Genomic DNA, 20010 nt, shown 5'->3' with positions numbered 1-20010 from the left:
GTTCCAATCTGAGTGGTAAATGGTATTTCATAGTTAGACACATCAAAAAGATCTAGAGCAGTGTTTGTAATGACAAAAGACAATGGCAACGATTCAGGTCACACCTGCAAAATACGCAAAAGTAAAACCTCAATTCAGTTTTGGTTTACCAAACTTTTGAAACATCCACAGACACACACCTTTTCAGTATACAACAGTGTATACATAATTCAACAAAATATTTCAGACAAGCACAAGTTAACCAAGATTCCACAGTACTCGGTTTCAGGTGTATTGCTACTGTCTGGTGCATCAGCAGTGTCCATAATGTTATTGTAAATTAGGTTTATAGTAACAGTGGCACTGCTGTCTTTCTGCACAATGTTCCCGTTTACAGAATCCTGCCCTTTCTCTTTACCTGAATAGAAAACGTCTGGAAGCTAAAACCAATGGCATTGGACAGCAGGCAAAGTAGGCAACCTTCCAAAAGTGGTATTTATGTATTAGAATGAATGCATTTACACAAGAGATGCTTTCAGAGGGTTTCTTTACTACCACTTCCTGCTGGCAGCCAGGCCGCAGCACTGACAGAGGACGCCTGAGAACATTAAAATAAAACGTGATGCCACTAAACCATCTTTAGAGCAGTACAGTGCACGAGTTACAAGAGCTTATTTAAGCAAATCCATAAGGGTTAGAGAGGATTCCAGGACTTAAGGAGTAAGAGTTGAAAATTTAAGATTTATTGTACATTTTCAGGAAAACAAAAAATCTTTAATTGCCTGTATAGCCCTATAGCTTACTGCACATCTACATCTGTAGACTACTACTTAAAAGTCTGATTCAAACCATATTTATCTATATGTTGTGCTACCTTGGGTTTTCGGGCTTAACATCGGCTGAATTCATGAGAAGGGAACTCAATTAGATGAGACGAGTTGGTTTGGCCACAGTTCAAGCGTCCACACTGGTTTTCAATGGAGCCATCCTGGTTTCTATCTCACTGAAATGTCATTTTGAGTGTGATATGGGAGCTGGGTACCTGCAGCACAGCACTCAGACCATGTGGACTGCTATAAGGCAAGCATGCAGTTCAGATATTTGATCCGCGACTGCAACCAGAGTAAATCCTATTGACAAAAAAGCACCATAGCAAACGTATACTGTAGTTTAAAAAAAAAAAAAAACTAGTACAAATGCAGCTGCTATAGCTGTCACAAGAGGCAGGAGGTTCAAATGGGTTCAGTTTTTAATGATTGAAGGAAGCAAAGCATAATCACATTTTCTGATGAGGGAATCCTTAAAGGTTGCTTGAGTCATTGAATTTCTGAGTTTCGTGTGCATCACATTTGGGTGGGATGGAGGCAGGGATTCCACTGAGGTGGGGGTCTGTCTGCGAGCATGTATACCACTGAGGCTGGATGAGGGAGGATGGCGTCAGGTTGTGGGTTTGAGAGAGATGGGGAGGGGGAAGGAAGTCTAAACAAATTGCAACATAGTTAAAAGAGTGGGGCATGGAGTCTTGATGAGAAAGGTACAGACAAAGCTGGTGAGCTTACCTTATGCACAAGGCCTCTTTCGTTCAGACGGTTAAGATGCAAGTAGATAAGCGCTCAGGGAAAAGTAAACTGCACAGGAAACCACTAAACTCGAACCTTGCTCGAATTGAACTCAGACGTAGACCGCTAAAGAGAGGGCTTGAAACAGCCTGAAAAACCACACTGAGAGCTGAACCAAATATGTGTGTGTGTGCGTGTTATAGAATGAGCTAATAGAGAGCTGATAGGACTTCTCGGTTTGACCTGCCAGGTCTGCCTGCAGAATCGCTGTGTTTTCACCAGACATATTCCAACAGACTGAAAATATGCCTGTGAATATATGGGGGGAACTTCTGTGTTCTCAAAGTTTTCTTGAAATGTTTTTTATTTTTTTTATTTTGTATCTCTCAAGATTTGATGTGTTTGAAGTTATGGAAAACTAATCATGTTGTGAACAACTTTTTCTTATCTAAAAACGGGTTGCTTTTTATGTTTAGAAAGCACAGTTTACGCTGGCTTATGCAATTGCAGTCGTCAATGTTTACATCTATATAAACTACAGGAGTTTTAGTCTGATTATTCACAGTTGTTGTGAGACCCCTGAAAGCTTCATAATACCTCTTAACCTTTCTAGCCTCTCTAGCTACTCGAAAAACCCTTTAGGGTCCATTCACAGTAAAAACTGTTCTGGGTGTCGTGATGCAACCCTTCACCACACACCTTTACACTGATATATTTCAGTAGCCTATTCACACAAGAGACATGGATTCAATATGTTCTGTAGACTTCAATGTAATGTCATTTACTTATTTATTGACCTCAATGGCATATTTCTATACAGTTTAAGCACTAACAGAGGTCTGTTTCTTAGACCAGCCTTAAAAAGGTGTTGCTGGAGCATTCAGGTGACAGCTCGGACATAGAATGTATGTAGGTAGCAGGGTGCTAAACTGAAGATCACTTCTTGACTTGAGGATACAGATAACAATCTATGGCCCTGGGTGGGTTTAACCTATGGCCTGGAGTGCCCCGAGGTGTTTCTTAAACTCAGTATCTAACAGCGGATATGACCTGACATCTTCTTTTAGATTATCTATATATATATATATATATGTGTGTGTGTGTGTGTTGCATCTCCAGTTGCAGTGTTCTTTTCATGACGAATAAGGCTTGGTAAAATTAAGTTTGAAATTTATAGTGGGTTGACATTTTCTTTAAATTAATTTAATTGAAAATCTGGTTAATTAAATACAGGTAAATGTTGCTTGCTCTCATGTTATGACCCTCGGTTTGCTTGCAGAGCTCATTCTATTTGCAGTTTCAGTCAATTTAAACCTATTTATTTTACAAAATAAAACGCCCTTTTCATTTCTATTTCTGCCAGCAGTGTGTAGATCTGCTATAACTAAGGATCTACCTAAATCGCGATTGCGTGAAAATCGGGAAATTGAAGTGTCACCGTGAAATTCACCTCTTTAGGAGCCAATGCATGCCTGACCAATATGGAGAGAAAGAAAATAAAACAAACATAATTTAAATTAACGACTGCACACCGCTATTGACGCTAACTACATATCTTAATTCTGTAGATAGGCAATATTTTTGTATTATTCCTTTGCAATCCTGTATGCATTGCACTTGGGGAGAAAAAAAAAGCTTAATTAGACGAATAACATTTTAAAAAAATACCCCCAAGCAGTTAACTTTCTTGTTCACGGTTTACATGACAATGATCTTTTGTACAGAGGTATCGGCGTTGTGCTTCAAAGCGGGAGGTCGCGGGTTCGCGTCCGACCGCCTGTGAGACGCCCCTGCTTGCTGGAACCGAGGTTCGCCACAATACGACCTATCGCTGTTCAGCTTTAGAATCACACATTAAACGAAAGGCTACAGAGGCTGCTAAACAGAACAAGCAACAGCTTTCAGCAAACAAACTTGAAAGTCAGCGCAGACAAAAAGTATCCCTGTTGGTTTGTAGTCAAGTTAAATCAGCACTACAGGTACGATCTAGCACAGCCACCTCGCTTCAAACAACCTGCTGCTTTCTTTTTAAACGCAGTTAGAATTTTAGACCCGAATTAGGCACGTTTTCTTTCTTTTGACTGTACTAATAAAACAAATTCCTGGATGGGACAAACAACGAAGGTGCTGCATATATGGCCTTTCCCTGTCCACACTACATAACCGATCTCGAGAACCGTACTCGAAACCGCTCTAATTACAGCTCAAAGCGTCCACACTGAAGTACCGTTTTTAGTCAGGCTTAATGCGTCCACACACCATAGAATAGTTGAGTTACAATTCCCAGCAAACGAACCGTGGAAATTAATACGATAGTATCCCACCATGCACTGTATTTTATTTTAAAATAATGTGTTATGCCCCATATTAACAGAGGTCCATAGTGCTAAAAAGAAATATAACAAGTATTGTGGAAAAAGTAAATCCGAACACACACACACAAGTAGGGCTTGAAGTTTTCAGGTTTTATTTTTAATCCAGTGAAGTCCCTTTAAACAAATTGAGACGATTCTGTTTTATAATTAAACTCAGAAAAAGCTGTTAATTACTAAACAATCTTTGGTGGTCTCGAGTCCGGTTCTCAAGTACGGTATTAAATGCTGCGTAGTGTGGACGCAAACCGTATTTAGCACTTTTAAACCGGCTTAAATGCAACTAATACGGTTTAAAGGCATAGTGTGGACAGGGCAGAATGCCCGATGGTACTGTTTCTAATCTGTTTGGAAAAGCTTTGCCTTACACTTCCAACCAATTCAGTGGATGCAGAACATGCAGTTTCAATGTACGGGGGAATTTTCACAACACAAAGACAGAGAATATGTTGGCAGCAACTGCTGGGGGATGTTGCATACTATTCTTTAACAAATGATAGCGCTCCGTTTTAGTAAGGAAGCAAGTACCACTATTTTTAGACTTTATAGTGCTCTGAAATATTATCTACTTAGGTTTATTTAATGTTTAAACAGGTCTGGGAAATCCTAATTTTATTCCATAACCTACCTGGGAAAAATATGTAAATTCTCCATGATTTAAGTAGACCCCTAGCTATGACCCTTTCTTTGTGTTGCTGTTTGGGCAATCGAAATGGATGTTCATGCCCACGGTATCTCCAACACAACCCACAACTTCCCTTAATAACCAGGCTCATTAGAGGTTGTTTTTAAATATGTTACATGTGTTCTAACTGATTTAATCATTCTTTAGTTAAATGAACTGCGCTCTATGTAATCTCAATTTTATAATATATGTTCGCTGTTCCCTTACTTTTGGACCTTATGAGGGTTACTGCATGTACATGTAGTTAACATGCCTGTATTCTGAAGTGAATCCATGAATTTAGTACTAGGAGCTGTAGGCCACACAGCATACCAGGCTGAGCCAGCCCTTGTTTGCTGTTATTAACAGGTACAGCATCCTGTATGGCAATAATTCTGTGGTTCCAAGCCTGTGGTTTCCTGTTTTGAGTATGCACTGTAAGTTTGTGTACAGTAGCTTAGTTTTGTTTGAATTTGTATGAAACTCATCCCTCTGGGAGAGCTTAAATCTCAGTTTACACTCATACAAAATGCATTTCAGCTGTCATTTCAAAAAGTTTTTTTTCTTTTTAATTTGAAAGTGATTAATGTACTGTACAAGGGAGTTAATCTTTAATGAATACCGGAGGAAATGTATTGCTCAGCCTTTTTTATCCCTCCATTTTAAGTTCACCGCATGCTCCTCATTTTAATGTAACATACTGAATGCCTATGATTTGAATACCTAAACCAGAGGTGTCCAATCACTGTGTATTAATAAACACGGCAAACTATATTAAATGCATAGTATAACCATGGGAAAAGCATGATAAAACTGTCAAAATACTGTGCCAAAATACCGCAGTAAACCTTTATAAGGGTACTCGCCACCAAACTAGATAAAACCATGCTGAAGTTACAGCTTATCCTTGTGATCTAAAATGTTAGCACATTTTAATCTTATTTTCCCAGGCTTATCTCAAGGTAAAGAACATTTTTGAATGGAAAATGTGGAACAAAATGCTAACACAGGGTGAAATGCTCAGAGAGAGAGAGAGAGAGAGAGAGAGAGAGAGAAGCTGACCCGCTATGAGTAGTTCTTCTTTTGATGGTGAAGGTGAAGCCAGCTTTTTACATTACCTCACAATTATAAGTCGTAAACACTCCATTAAATTCTATGACTCAATATAGATTTCTATAGGTCAACAAAAAACATTTGTATTTGACTGCAATTTCTGTGTGCAGCCTACTTACAATAATGTGATGCTACAGAACTGAAAACTGTAGATACTTATTACAATATGCTGGAAAATATATTGATAAGGCATTGTAGATAAAGTAATACTGTGGCAAGAATGTTTACAGCTGTGTATGCCATAGGAGACAGGGTCAGCTGTAGATAAGTATAGTAGTTAACTTATAAACACAATACATTACGAAGAACAGTGTAGGCAAGCCTGCCACACACACTTTGAAAAATGAAGGCTATAGTGTGCTGCAGTGTTTTCTTTCTTCAGACCACTGATACAATGATAACATGTTATTATGCGCCTAAAATACTTTAAATAGCATGCTGTCTAACATGACATGCAATGAGGAAGTTTAGAAAGTGGGAGGACAGAGTGAAGTTTATCAAATGGGCTTTTTATCCGAGCTGTTTGTTCCTTTGGCTTGATTTAAGGGTTATCAGAACAGGTATAACGCAACACTATGCAGCAATCTGAAGAATACGCAATCTTGCTCCGTTGTTTAAATGTGATGTGTGGGTGAAGATCTTACACATGTGTGCGTTGTTGTGCAGTGTCTTTTGAATTCAAGACTACAAACCTGTACAGAGATAAGGTTCTAAACCAAACAATTTGTAGCAAACTAGTTCTTACCAATGATAGTCTGGACGTTTTATGCGATTGGAAAAAAAAAAAAAAAAAACCTGAAGATGGCAGATAACAAAAGAACTACCCTAACTGAAAAGACCACTTGAGCAGCCGTTGCTTTCCAGTGTGTTTTGCTCTTTGCCTCTGTGCGTGCATGTGTGTATGTGTGTGTGTGTGTGTGTGTTCCTTCATATTTACACCTGGTTGTCTGTTGTTGTGATGCGTGCACCACCGTACAGTATATTAGATAGCAACGTGCTGCAAAGACATCAGATTTAGCTGCCAGGTGGGGCTGTTTCCTCTGCCATATATATGGACGGATTCAAGGTTTATTTTCAGTCACGCAACCCTTTAGAGAAAAGTTACTGGGTTACTGTTTTATTACTGTGCATTATCATAAAAAACACAACATTATCAGCAATAGCAACAGCACAATACTATTGTGTAGTGTGTGTATTTATAGATGGAATCCGTGCTGTTCACATAATGTTACATGAAATTAAAAGTTATGTAAGTGGATGGGATATCATTTCTTAAGCAAGCAATTGAGACGATACACAGCGCTATTCTATACAATTGAGACGATGCACAGAGCTGTTCTATACAATTGCTAGCTATTGTTGGGGCAGCAGTGTGGAGTAGTGGTTAGGGCTCTGGACTCTTGACCGGAGGGTTGTGGGTTCAATCCCCAGTGGGGGACACTGCTGTTGTACCTTTGAGCAAGGTACTTTACCTAGATTGCTCCAGTAAAAACCCAACTGTATAAATGGGTAATTGTATGTAAAAATAATGTGATATCTGTATAATGTGAAATAATGTGATATCTTGTAACAATTGTAAGTCGCCCTGGATAAGGGTGTCTGCTAAGAAATAAATAATAATAATAATAATAATAATACTGTGTTTGGGTTCCCCTCGCAGTTCAACCCTCCATGGAATACATTTTCAGTAACTGATACGATTCATTCAAACTGAAAAAAGGATTAACTGGAAATGTTTACTTTAATAGCCTTGGAAACATACTGGGTACTGGGAACTGCTTAGATATTTGTATTTTTAATGTCTGTTTCTTAGGACATAAAGTCAGTATCAGTGTTTAGTAAAGGCCATGACTAAAAATAAATACTAAATATAAATAAATCTTAATAGAATTATACCTGGAAGGAAATTGTAATATTAGTAAAAAATCCACTGCACAATAAAGTAATTACTACATTGTAACTGTAAGTTCATGTTCCTTTAAAAACAATGATAGAATCCAGTTAAATATGAAAAAAAGGAAGCCTACCCCTTTAACACTGTGACACTGAAAGTAATATAATTGAAACCCCCTATCAGATAGGCAATTCCTTTTGCCGGATGTGGTTTGTCTCACTTTGAGCCTTTCAATATCTGAATGTTCACAGAACATTCAATAGGTTAGGCTGACATTTAATTGGCAGGGTCTTAAGATTCAGCATGCATTTACCCTAGTCTACCATTACCATGTACACACTTTAATGCAATTCAATTCAAATGATTGTATTTATATAGCACCTTTCATACCACAGTACCTCAAAACGCAATGTAATACTGTCTATTTGAGACGCTTTGAGCTGCTATTGTACATATGTATGCACATTTTACTGTTTACTAGATAAGTGCAGTCTGGACAGTTAAGACTTGCATGTCATTATGTGCTAAGTAAGACTATAGAAGTATCTACCCTGTTCAGTATGCAGTCCAAAATAAAATGCATTCTGTAGGATTCTGGGCTCTCAAATACGTTATATTTATGTTTCTCCATTTCTCCTGTTTAAAATAACTTTCATGGTTTCTGATGCTGTTCCAATGCTTTTGTTATCCACAGAGGCAGTTCTTGGGCTGACGGACCCCAAACTGTGCTACATTCTTGATGGTGTGCTCCTCCTCTACGGAGTAATCATCACGGCTCTGTACTTCAAAAACAAGGTGAGAAGCTGCAGTTCCCTGCTCGAAATCAGAGCACACACATACATGCCGGTGTAAACACAGAAGGTGTCATTCATCCGATTCAAAAACAGAAGACTGATAATGCTTTTGAAAATGGAGGTTTGGTTATATTTTTATTTTCAGACAAACATTGTATTTAGTGGTCGGACAAGTGGTGGACCAAATATGCCTTTAACTCTAGATTAAGAGTGGCTCAGTGACAAAGACATTGGTTATATGTTTTTTTTTTAAACATTAAACACAGACCAGTTGAAATAGAAAGGAAAATAATTTAGCCCAGACGCTTTGGCTTCAGTCCTCTTTCTCTGGGAGACTGGTCTCTCCCCTTGATACTGAAGCAACGCCCAAGCTCCTCATTGCTGCAAGGTGCTGGAGGAGATTGCATGAAATAAAGAGACAGAGAAAGGTAAGATCTGCAGGTCTAAACAGAACACGGGGGTGGCGGAAATGAGGGGGGGGGGGGGGGGGGAGTGAAGGCAAGGGTGTCCCCGGGGGTGTTCTTTACACGTTATTTTTTTGCTGGTGTTTTACCCCAGGGCTTATTTACTGCCTTGTTAGCATGATTGAGTTCAATAAAAAATACAGTGGGAATGGTCTGTGTTCGAGTGGCCTAGGAAGTTTATGAGTCACAATATTTAGATGTATCACTCTTTGGATCATTAACACAGACCCCATGGTGTTGATATCGCCTGAGTGGTGTGGTGACGGTGGTTTAGTTTGACTGCTAGTTTATAACAGTGTGTGGTCGAGTGTGAGTTTTAAACAGGAAGTAATGGCCATTTATGAAATGCTTCTGGACAATTGGATAGTCACGTTATGGTTTAACATCCCAATATTGCGACTATTGAGGCTGTACAAAGTTGATAACAAAAAGAATGATAACTGACCATATAGGGCAGTTAATCGCACTGGTATCATGCAACATAACCAACAATAAAACGTTTCTCACCTTTTCACCTTTTGTATTGCAGTTCAGTAAGGCAAAAGACGAACCCCAAAAGGAAAGCCTGTATGCAGTAAGTATCAGCGCTGCTTTAACATAGTATTGGCACAATCCAGTCAAGAATTTTACATGCTTGATAATATTCATGTAACAACATGTGACAAAAAACTAACAAAAAAACAGCTGCACTGCAGTTACTATGAAGCAACATGAAACACAAGCAAGGTGCATATAACATCTCCTTAATTAACCTAGTGTGTTTTAAGTGTATTGTAACAGCATTATTGTGTTAAAACAGTGGTCAATGTGGAATCACTTTATAATAATAAGATCCAATAATAAACACTATATTAATATACATAGCATATTAACTATGAACAAACAGGTTATAAATATATATAAAGTACCTTATTAGCACCATTATTAATGCTTTAGAAGATCCGCTAATAAACACTTTATTAACCATCTATTAATGCTTAATATATGCTACATACATATGAAAGAGCAAGGTATAAATATCTATAAAGCAATTTCTAAATGAGGTTATTGAGGACAAATCAGCATAGGAAAATGAGATTATTCAAGCACATAAATGTCATTATTAACGCTTTATAAGGTCTACTAATAAACACTTTATTAACCCTCATTTTTAAATGGATTTATATATATATATATATATATATATATATATATATATATATATATATATATATATATGAATCATTAATAAATGATTAATACAGTGTTTATTAGCAGACCTTATAAAGCATTAATAATTGTACTAATAGGGTTCTTTATAAATATATTGTTCATAGTTTATATACTATGTATTCATCATCTATAAAGGGTTAATGAAGTGTTTATTACTGGGCCTTATTGTAAAGTGCTACTGTAAATGCTTTGTATAAATGTCCCTCAACAGTCAGAATAAAAATGGCACTCATGTAAACCGCATTTTCAGAGATTTTTCAGAGCACTGCTATAAGAAGAATACTTTGTTATTTAATTCACCACATTGTGCTGCAGTTTTCTAACCAGATTAAAAGCCCCTGTCTGTCAAAAGGCACTCCGCATCCCTGTGAAAATGTAAACATACAGTACGGTCTGAGGTAACACTAAGAGAATGAATTCCTGTTTTCTATTGTTGGGCGCCTCCATCTGCCAAGCTTCATTGCTATTCATATTTATGTTCAGTGGGTGTTTTTTCCATCGCAACAGATGTGTATATTCTGAAAAGATGTAGTGGTTGAAACCAAGTGGGCTCTCAATCCTACAGGTTGTGCACTAGAGCTGCCTCTTCACCAAATGCAGCTGCAGGGTAATTAGGTCCAACACAAGAAGGCACACCAGCTGTGGGTTTGCAAAGCAGGGATGCTTTTTAGCTGTCGTTGCCAGGTGGCTGGGGTGGAGGACTTGCCGGGAGGTGGTTTTGAGTCCCGGTCATTGGCTTTGTTCTTGGGTTACCACAGCTGCTTCATGAATTATCAGTTTGTTCACCATCCATTTATTTTTCTGCCTTTTCTCCCTAACAGCATAAAAGTAAGAGTAGAGAAAGGAAATGAGTAGTGGCATCCTGTAAGCACTTGAGATGTAAATATGAACTTATGAGCAAATGTTAAGAAATATAAATTGTAAGAATATCAGGAAATGTATTTGATTTATATAGCCTACCGTGCTTTACTTTTTTAATGACATAACAGTTTTTGCTGGTGCTGAAATGCTAAATGTTGATTTTAATTTTTTATTAAATCTATCAAAAATAACTACAAAGCATGAAGCTGCCATTGCCCGTCAGTTGCGTGGGTGTGTGTGTTTTGTAAATATTGGAATAGTTGTGTTTAAAAACACACTCTAACCTTACAATAACATGTTTTTAAAAGTTATATTTAATGAGCGAATTCTGTAACCTGGAGTTGCAGAACACACTGTAGTGATAAATGACTATGAGAGAGGCTTGTGTTGTTTCCAGCTCTGACCTGACAGTCTTTCTTATTGACAAACTGGACAATTGGTGGCTTTATAACCTTTTTTTTTTTTTTTTGGTATATTACCTAAACGCTCTCCTCCCTCACAGCAACACAAGTACATTTACAGAAAGCACGGCATCACTGTGGTTATCACCTGTATGGTATGAAAGATGTCCCCCAACACCCCGAAGCAGGCTTCATTTGGCCTATAACACAATACCAGTAGATCCTATTCACAAACTTGTTTGCAAAGATGTTTTGGAGTCATTTGTTTTGAAGTCATTGATGACTTAATATACATTGATCTACTTTTTAACTGGCATTCCTTGAAACTGTTCATTGTTTATCCTATGCATTATAAATGGTTGCACATTGGGCAAAGAGTATCAGTACTTCTTAACTCTATTTCCTTAAAACAGGACTTGGATAGGAGCCGTGTTGAGGTATATGACCAAGCCAATTCCCGGCCACGTGATCCCGAGGCAGGTGGTGGTGGAAAGGTAATGGTGTGACTTCATTTTGTTTCATTTTATAAACCCCTTTCCCTCTTGGAAGCTGCTGAATTCCATTGGTTTCACATTGCACTTTCACATCGCACTTTTCCAAACGCACTCGGCTCTCGTGCTGATTACTAGAGTGGAAGTTCTCTCTCAATTTTTTTTTTCATACCAACATGGGTAATATTTTACAGGCTGCACTCTTTTCCATGCTCTATTGGTTTATCTGGACCTTTCATTGCCATAGAAACCAAAAATGTTGTATCTATCTTTAAAACTTTTACTTATTTATTTTTTGGGGGAAAAAGCGACATGTGTTTAAAAGAAGATGTTTAAAACAGAGGCAACTGTATTATAAAGGCTATTGACCACTATTGACCTATATTTTCTTACTATTCTTAGTTATTACTTACTTCTTTGCCTTTGTGACAGTCTTGCTATTATGTTTAAAGCTACAACACTTCTGTTAGCTTCACTCAATTGGATATATTATTTGTTAATGTATTTATTGAATTTATATGTCGTTTTTCATACAATAGTACTACAGTACACAGCAGAAAAAAAACATCACTTCCACCATTTGCTTCGCTTTTTAAAGCGGTTTGTTTACAAGTGACTCAGAATTTGTTTGCTTTCACATTGCAGAAAGTTAAGAGGGAGCAACGTGGCAAACGTACTGAGTCCGCTTTCAAACGTACCAAGACCACCTTTTCAAGTGATCTTGGTTCGTTTGGTTTGATTTGCATCCTGGTGTGATTAAGTCACTGTCAGAGGTTTCACATATAGCTCTAAACTAACCAAACTGCACTTCAATTCGCACCAAATGGTCAAACGAACTAGGTGTGAAGTCTCAGGGGAGCAGGTCTAGATTGCAAAGTCCCTGGAAATGATTCTGTGATAGCTACATGAGAGGGTCCCCTTAATTAACAGGTTAGGGTTAGGGTGCTGTTCAGATACGGGGGAAACCCCTCTATTATATCCTTCTAGTCTCCCTTTCAGATACCCACTGGCCCCCCTGCCCCAATCTTAGCAATCATGGAACAGGCAACTGGCATTGTCCTACTATTCTCTGCATTGCTAACTCACATATTGCATGCTGTTCATTCGTAATACTTTAAATTAGTGCAGGGTCTAATATTTCAATATTCAAACAAACACAGCTTGGAATGTAGTCGGTGGCAAAAGGACCACAAAATATTTGTTCATATAACGGAATTTAAAAATGACCATCATGCAAAGAAACCAGTGCAATAAGACTTTTGAAATATGTACTAACATATATTCCACTGCACAGAAGAGTGTTGTTCTCCTTTCTTAAATAGGTCATTTAACTGGGTTTCTTTTACTCCAGAGAGCTTTTTTTAACTGTAATAATGTACAGTATAGCTGCTTCAAAATGACAATATAAAATTTGTGTACATTTTAAAAAGAATATTCTAATGAAAAACCCATGTTTGTTTCATCAATACTTGAAATGCTGCTGCTTCTGCTGTTCAAGGTAGGCTACAGTACTGTACAGTATGTAATGTAGAGAACTCTATGGTCTTGATACCACGTTGTATCAAGTCTCAATAGAGCACATTGGTGCTGAACAAGGTGTAGAGGGCTGTGCGCACAAACCCATCTCCCTCTTAGTTCCTGGCACGTGTTAAAGGATTCTGAGAGGGGGTCCCTGGATTCTGCACTTAAGGAGCGCCTCGACGGGGTCCTGTTTCACAGCACTAGAAAGCACAGAGTTGGCACCCCAGGAGGCCCCCGAAGCTTTCTCATACTTTGTTTTGTAAACGCTGTGCTTCTAGTTCAGATCTGCAGGTATAAATACGCTTAAACCACACCTGCTTCCTGAGCCTTTTCCTTGTGAAACTGCTCTCATGCACACCTAAGTGTTTGGGTTGGCTGTTTGGTAGTGGTGGTGTTGGTGGGGGCAGGTATTATTTCACACAGAAACCATGTCAGAGTGGAAAATGTGTAGAGATGAATCGCTGAGATGTGATGTGCAAAGATTATCGTGTAATAGCTGGGGTCCCGCCCCCACCTAACCACACTGAGCAGGAAGTTATACGTGTGCTCTACAGCTAGGTGCCGGGTGTAGCTTACAAACTCTTCAGCTTATCTTACTCGCATACTGACATCATGTGTGGGTAGGACTGCACGTTAGGGGTCTGTATCGAGTGATGAGTTTCTGCACACCCCTAGACAATAACAACGAGTATGAGTGACGAGTTTCTGCACACCCCTAGACAATAACAACGAGTATGAGTGACGAGTTTCTGCACACCCCTAGACAATAACAACGAGTATGAGTGACGAGTTTCTGCACACCCTAGACAATAACAACGAGTATGAGTGACGAGTTTCTGCACACCCTAGACAATAACAACGAGTATGAGTGATGAGTTTCTGCACACCCCTAGACAATAACAACGAGTATGAGTGACGAGTTTCTGCACACCCTAGACAATAACAACGAGTATGAGTGACGAGTTTCTGCACACCCCTAGACAATAACAACGAGTATGAGTGATGAGTTTCTGCACACCCTAGACAATAACAACGAGTATGAGTGACGAGTTTCTGCACACCCCTAGACAATAACAACGAGTATGAGTGACGAGTTTCTGCACACCCTAGACAATAACAACGAGTATGAGTGACGAGTTTCTGCACACCCCTAGACAATAACGAGTATGAGTGACGAGTTTCTGCACACCCCTAGACAATAACAACGAGTATGAGTGACGAGTTTCTGCACACCTCTACTGGACAGTACTGTTTCAGATCCTCAGGCTGGGTGCTGTGTTATTCAACAGCTATAAGAAGAGCAGGGACCCGGTATCCAGTTGTCATGTTTGTTTCCCTAACTTGTGTTATGTGGGTTTACTACTATGTCCTAGTGACAGTTTTGGTGAAAATGAACATTTTAAATATTTACTTGGCACCTCAGATAGCCAACCGTTACAATTGGGAAAGGAAATGTATTTTAAAACCTTACTTCCTGCACTGCAAAGCAAAGCCCATTACTGAGCAACTGCTAGAGCCTTTGATGTTAGCTAATGGCTCCGTAAGTAACTGTGGAATAATACTTGTGTGACTAAAGTATAAGTGAAAAAAACCCACCCTGTAAATGCCAATTTTGAATATTGTAGTGTTTTGGTGTGAGGCATTCTACTTCCTAAACTAATGCAATATCCTGTCCTTTTGTTTTTAGAGAGGCAAAAGGGGTGATGCTCTATATACGGTAAGTATTGTAGAACACAAAGGACTCTTTTTTTCCTTTGTTGTGTTAATGAAACAAATCCTGCACCCTGTTAAACAGGTGTTAAAGTGTGTACAGCATGGGCGCCCCTGTGTGGCTGGAGTGTTAATGTTAGGCAGTTAGGAGAGAAAACCTAGACCTGTAAATTCACTAAAGTGAAATTGACTGGGGTCACCAACATCTCCAACCCTAACCCCAACCCCAACCCCAACCCCAACCCCAACCCTTTCCCTTTCTGTGGAATTCACTTCAAATGGATTGTCTTCAAGTTCTCACTGTTGCTCATCACCTGGCACCAACACCACTGCCAACAACACATTCTCCCTAGAGTTCACACACACACATTATATATATATATATATATATATATATACACACACACACACACTTTATGAATGTGGATTAAGGTACAGTAAATAATACAGGTGTCTAAAACTATATAATATGAAAATAGATCAATTATTAGCACCAATTAAAAAAAAATCTGTATACAACGATACACAAAGATACAGAGCAGGGATTGTCAGCCTTGGCCTCTTCAGAATCAGGGATTTGTGGCGATCATGTTCCTCAATCAGTTAAGCCTCCAGGTCCCAAAGGCATCTGATTATTCCATTATGCATGTTAAACCTGTTGCAACATGGCCCCCCGGGACCACATTTGCTCTAGGGAATTGTGTTCATGTTCCTGTGCAGATTATCAGGGTTTTTTTTTGCATTGTACCATTTTTATTTACTTTTAGTCACTCAAAAAGGACCGTCCTGTTGATGCGTACAGTGAAATTGGACTGCAGAAGCAAAACCAAGAGGTAAAGACTTTTAGAACTTTTTGCACTGTTACAATTTGCTACTCACTGGGAAAAAAAAACACATATGCATACTGTTTTCCCAGATTACTTTACCAAGGGTTAGGGTATAATAATTTGCTGTCTGGGAAAGCTTGGTGCGAAATATTTTAGCACAAGCTAATGAGAGTATTATAATATGAGGGGATATAAAGAGGTGCCTGTCTGTCTTCATGTACGTCATACATTGAATGTAGGGCATGATAATGTACTTTTTCATAATTATGGTACCTCTAAGTTTTATTTGAAGCTGTGGTGGGGTATGCATGTTGTTGTACAAGTGTAGCACCTCATACAGGTAAATAGTTTTAATGGGGTCCCCCCCGAGTTGCTCACCTTGTAAAAGCACAGCTGCGTGGTGTGCAGGGCGAGTCATACAGTCAGCGCAGTGCAGGTGCGGGTCCTGGCTGTGCAAAGCCGACAGTCTTCGCTGGGGATCCCGGAGGGGGAGTTGCATTGGCTTTAGTGCTTCTGCGGGTTAGGGAGGCAAAACCGGCAGGGACTGCTTCTCCTCATCGCTCTACAGCGAACCCTGCTGGCCAGGCACACTGAGCTCAGACACCTGCAGGGCTGGCCTTTGTCCTCCAGAGGTCAGTAGATCGCTGACATCTACTCTTGAGTTCCTGGGTGTATGAAGAGGAAGCTGGCTCGGTTGTGGGATTGGAGGACAACCACTGAACCTTCAGTTCTCCTGAGCTGTGTTAGAAATTGCAGTGATGGGAAAAATAATTGGGCATTCGAAATTGGGGAGAAAATCTGAGTTAAAATAATTGGGCAGTCTAAAAAAAAAAAAAAAAAAAAAAATTATAAAAAAAAAGTTTTAATTGACTGTTTATGGAACATTTTAAATTGTACAGTATATGTTTCCTACACAGTTGTTTCTGTATTACAAAAACAATATTTACAAATAAAGGACATGCTATTAATAACACCGTGCTACTGTAGGTGGTAGCAAGTATGTGATTTTAAAATACATCCAAACCTCGGAGAGAGACTACCTTTACGCAGTGTAAACAAACTGGAAAGTCAACCGTGTCTGCTTTGGACAGAAGGGTACATTGTAGAACAATGAGAAAACAGACTCCCAGGAATCATGTTTTTGTTTTTATTACACTTAACATGATTGTTGGGTACTGCAGCTTGAATGGTTCCCCCTCCTTACCAGTTAAAAATTCTAACATTTACTTCTATTATTGCTAAGGCTGTGCGTATCATGCTCATTATCCTCCCCATAGTAAATGAGTGTTCAGGTCACTGTTTAATATTACTGTTTCCTGGGGCCAGGAGCACTGAATTGAAATGTCTCTGGGGGAAGCTTTAATTGAATATCTGGACTTGGCTTTTACACCAATTGTGTCTGTTGGCGAGAGAAGGCAGTTCCCATCAGGAAGGTTACTTCAGTCCTTAAGCATGGAAAGTAATCTATTCAGCGCTGGGACGATTGCAATTGAGTGTGACATTTAACACGATGTATTTTGTCTTGCTAGAAGAGACGCAGAGGAAAAGGAAGTGAACAAGTTTACCAGGTAAGAAAACAGCAATGTCTTCACTGGCCTGTTCCATTTATACAGGATTTATAAATATCTGAGCAGCAGGTTAAGCATGTTACCAGGTGTCCTACAGATTCTGTGAAAGAAATAGCCCATCGATTAGTATTCACCACAAAGGGGTGATACTTTATAAAAATGTCAAAAATGCCCTGCACATTTGAAATTGCCTGAATTACACACCGGTATGGCAAATAAGTCTGAAGTAAACCAAAAACACTCTGTAATATTTTTTTTTTTTATATATATAAATTTAGTCGTTGCCAATTATTTTTTATTATTTTCTCCCAATTTGGAATGGCCAATTATTTTATTACGGTCGGCTCACAGCTACCACCCCTGCGCTGACTCGGGAGGGCGAAGATGAACACACACAGTCCTCCAAAGCGTGTGCCGTCAAGCCGACGGCTTTTTTTCACACTGCAGACTCACCATGCAGCCATCCAAGAGCTACAGCGTCGGAGGACAACGCAGCTCTCGGGCAGCTTACAGGCAAGCCCGCAGGCGCCCGGCCAGACTACAGGGGTCGCTGGTGCGCGGTGAGCCGAGGACACCCTGACCGACCTAACCCTCCCTCCCCCCGGGCGACACTCGGCCAATTGTGCGCCGCCCCTAGGAAGCTCCCGTCCTTGATCGGCAAAGGAATAGCCTGGATTCGAACTCGCGACTTGCAGACTATAGAGCGCATTCTGCACTCACGTGGAGCGCCTTTACTGGATGCGCCACTCGGGATCCCAACACTCTGTAATATTGATAATATTATCTGTGTGACATGTTATTGCATATATCAATCAATGTATTTTTATATAGCGCCTTTCAAGGCAAGCCATCCCAAAGCGCTTTACAAAACAAGCAAAAATGTAACTAATATCAAACATTAATTACAACAAATAAAAATACTAACAATTAAAATTTAAAATGTCTATTTTCAATAAGCTTTGAGAGGAAAAAAAAAGGGTTTTACTAGAGACTTAAATTCCTGTGTAAATTCAGAGTTTCTGATAACTGGAGGCAGGCAATTCCAGAGGGAGGGAGCACAAGTAGAAAAACTTGCCCTCCCCAAGTGTGCTTTGACCTGAATTCGAGAGCAGCTCTCCAGCTCCAGTTGTCAGTTACTTTCTTTCAAAAACAGCTAGATCAGCAAAGTGACATACTGTAGTTGTTGGAGCCAGCAACAAGTGAACACGGTGCTGACTGGCTATTAAACCTTACCTCTGCCAATGGTGAATTATAACTGAATTTAACAGTCTTTGAGGACACAGGAAGTGAGTAGGTACCAGGAAGCAGCAGAAACTCTTGCATCTAGTGTTGTCTTCTGATATCTGCGTATTGCAAACTGAAGTATGAAATGCAAGCAAAGAAATCCCTGTTATTCAACAGTAGAAAACATAATGATAATATTGATAATCCTAGTAAGAAATTGCACTGCTTTAATACATATCAATAATGCTGATTTATGACCGAGCAGCTCAAAGAACCTTGGTCGATTATCTAACGGCACATCTTCGGATATCTGTCTTTACTACATTTTTAATCTTGTTTTTTATCTTGATATTTTCAGGGACTCAGTGCGGCAACCAAGGATACTTACGATTCTCTCCAGATGCAGCCTCTTCCTCCGCGCTAAGAAATGCAGACATCACCCTATTTTAATGACACCGCACCATGCCATGACTTGAAGGTGCAATATTTAAATAATTATTGAGCATTTCAGTTTTTTTTTTTTTTTTTTTAAACCAGTTTAGCAACTGAAATGCTTTAAGGTTTTAAAAAGTTGATTGATGGCTGAATTTGGTTATTTGCTAAACAATTTTAAAAAATATTATTTTATTTGCTTGTTTGTTTTTGTTTTAGAATACAACTAATTACTTTAAGGAATACATTTTGTATTTCTTTTTACAATATTCTAGGTGTTACAGTAACTCTTAAGAGTGAATCACACATCTCTTTCCTTCCCAGACATTCACTTACCTAATCAAAATAAGAGCAGCACTTATACAACATGCCATTGGGAAAGGGAGGAGGCAATTATACTGTACCTTCCATCCAGTCCGTATACTTGCACAATATTGCACTGCCCCACAGGTTTGAACTTGCCTTCCCTTTGACAATCTAATTATTGGGTAAAATAAGGGTTAATATAGGGTTACCTTTTAGTTTAATGCACCAATTTATCAATATAATAATAAAAAATACATGTGTCTATACTCAGGCTGTTTTTAAATTATTGCTGTATATAATTATTGCTGTAAGGCTATGAGACATTAGAAAAACTGTACTGTATATAAAAAGTGTATCTGCTACATTTCAATATGTATTAGAAAACAAATCTGTGCCAATATACAGTCTACAATCGAGTCAATGAGATTGAAACAACAAAGGTCAAAGTTCAACATTGAGCTCATCAGAGACAATGCCAGACGCTATGCGTCATTTGCATACAGTCAATGATTTGGAGAAACTGATTTCTGCCAGCCGACAATGCTAACAGGCTGACAGGATCCCAATTCAGATCGCTTTTGCTTTATTCAGTTACTGATGAAAACAAAGCAGACTCAT

The 20010-nt window shown here is 39.0% G+C and overlaps 1 protein-coding gene across 1 annotated transcript in view; it reads left to right on the top strand.

Annotated features, from left to right (window-relative positions):
• The window catches only part of LOC117407406 (T-cell surface glycoprotein CD3 zeta chain-like), a 36060-nt gene extending 16402 nt beyond the window's left edge, over positions 1-19658 (top strand). The window contains exons 2-8 of the mRNA XM_059029249.1: positions 8276-8376; positions 9369-9413; positions 11727-11807; positions 15013-15042; positions 15803-15868; positions 17392-17430; positions 19013-19658. Coding sequence (XP_058885232.1) covers positions 8276-8376; positions 9369-9413; positions 11727-11807; positions 15013-15042; positions 15803-15868; positions 17392-17430; positions 19013-19078 — 428 coding nt within the window. The 3' untranslated portion in view covers positions 19079-19658. The remainder of the gene's footprint in view (positions 1-8275; positions 8377-9368; positions 9414-11726; positions 11808-15012; positions 15043-15802; positions 15869-17391; positions 17431-19012) is intronic.
• The last annotated feature ends 352 nt before the right edge of the window (positions 19659-20010 follow it).

The sequence above is a fragment of the Acipenser ruthenus genome, chromosome 8, assembly GCF_902713425.1.
Source record: "Acipenser ruthenus chromosome 8, fAciRut3.2 maternal haplotype, whole genome shotgun sequence".
In the NCBI taxonomy this organism is placed as follows: domain Eukaryota; kingdom Metazoa; phylum Chordata; class Actinopteri; order Acipenseriformes; family Acipenseridae; genus Acipenser; species Acipenser ruthenus.
Note: the sequence above shows the minus strand (reverse complement) of the source record. Positions and strands in the feature narration are given on the sequence as shown.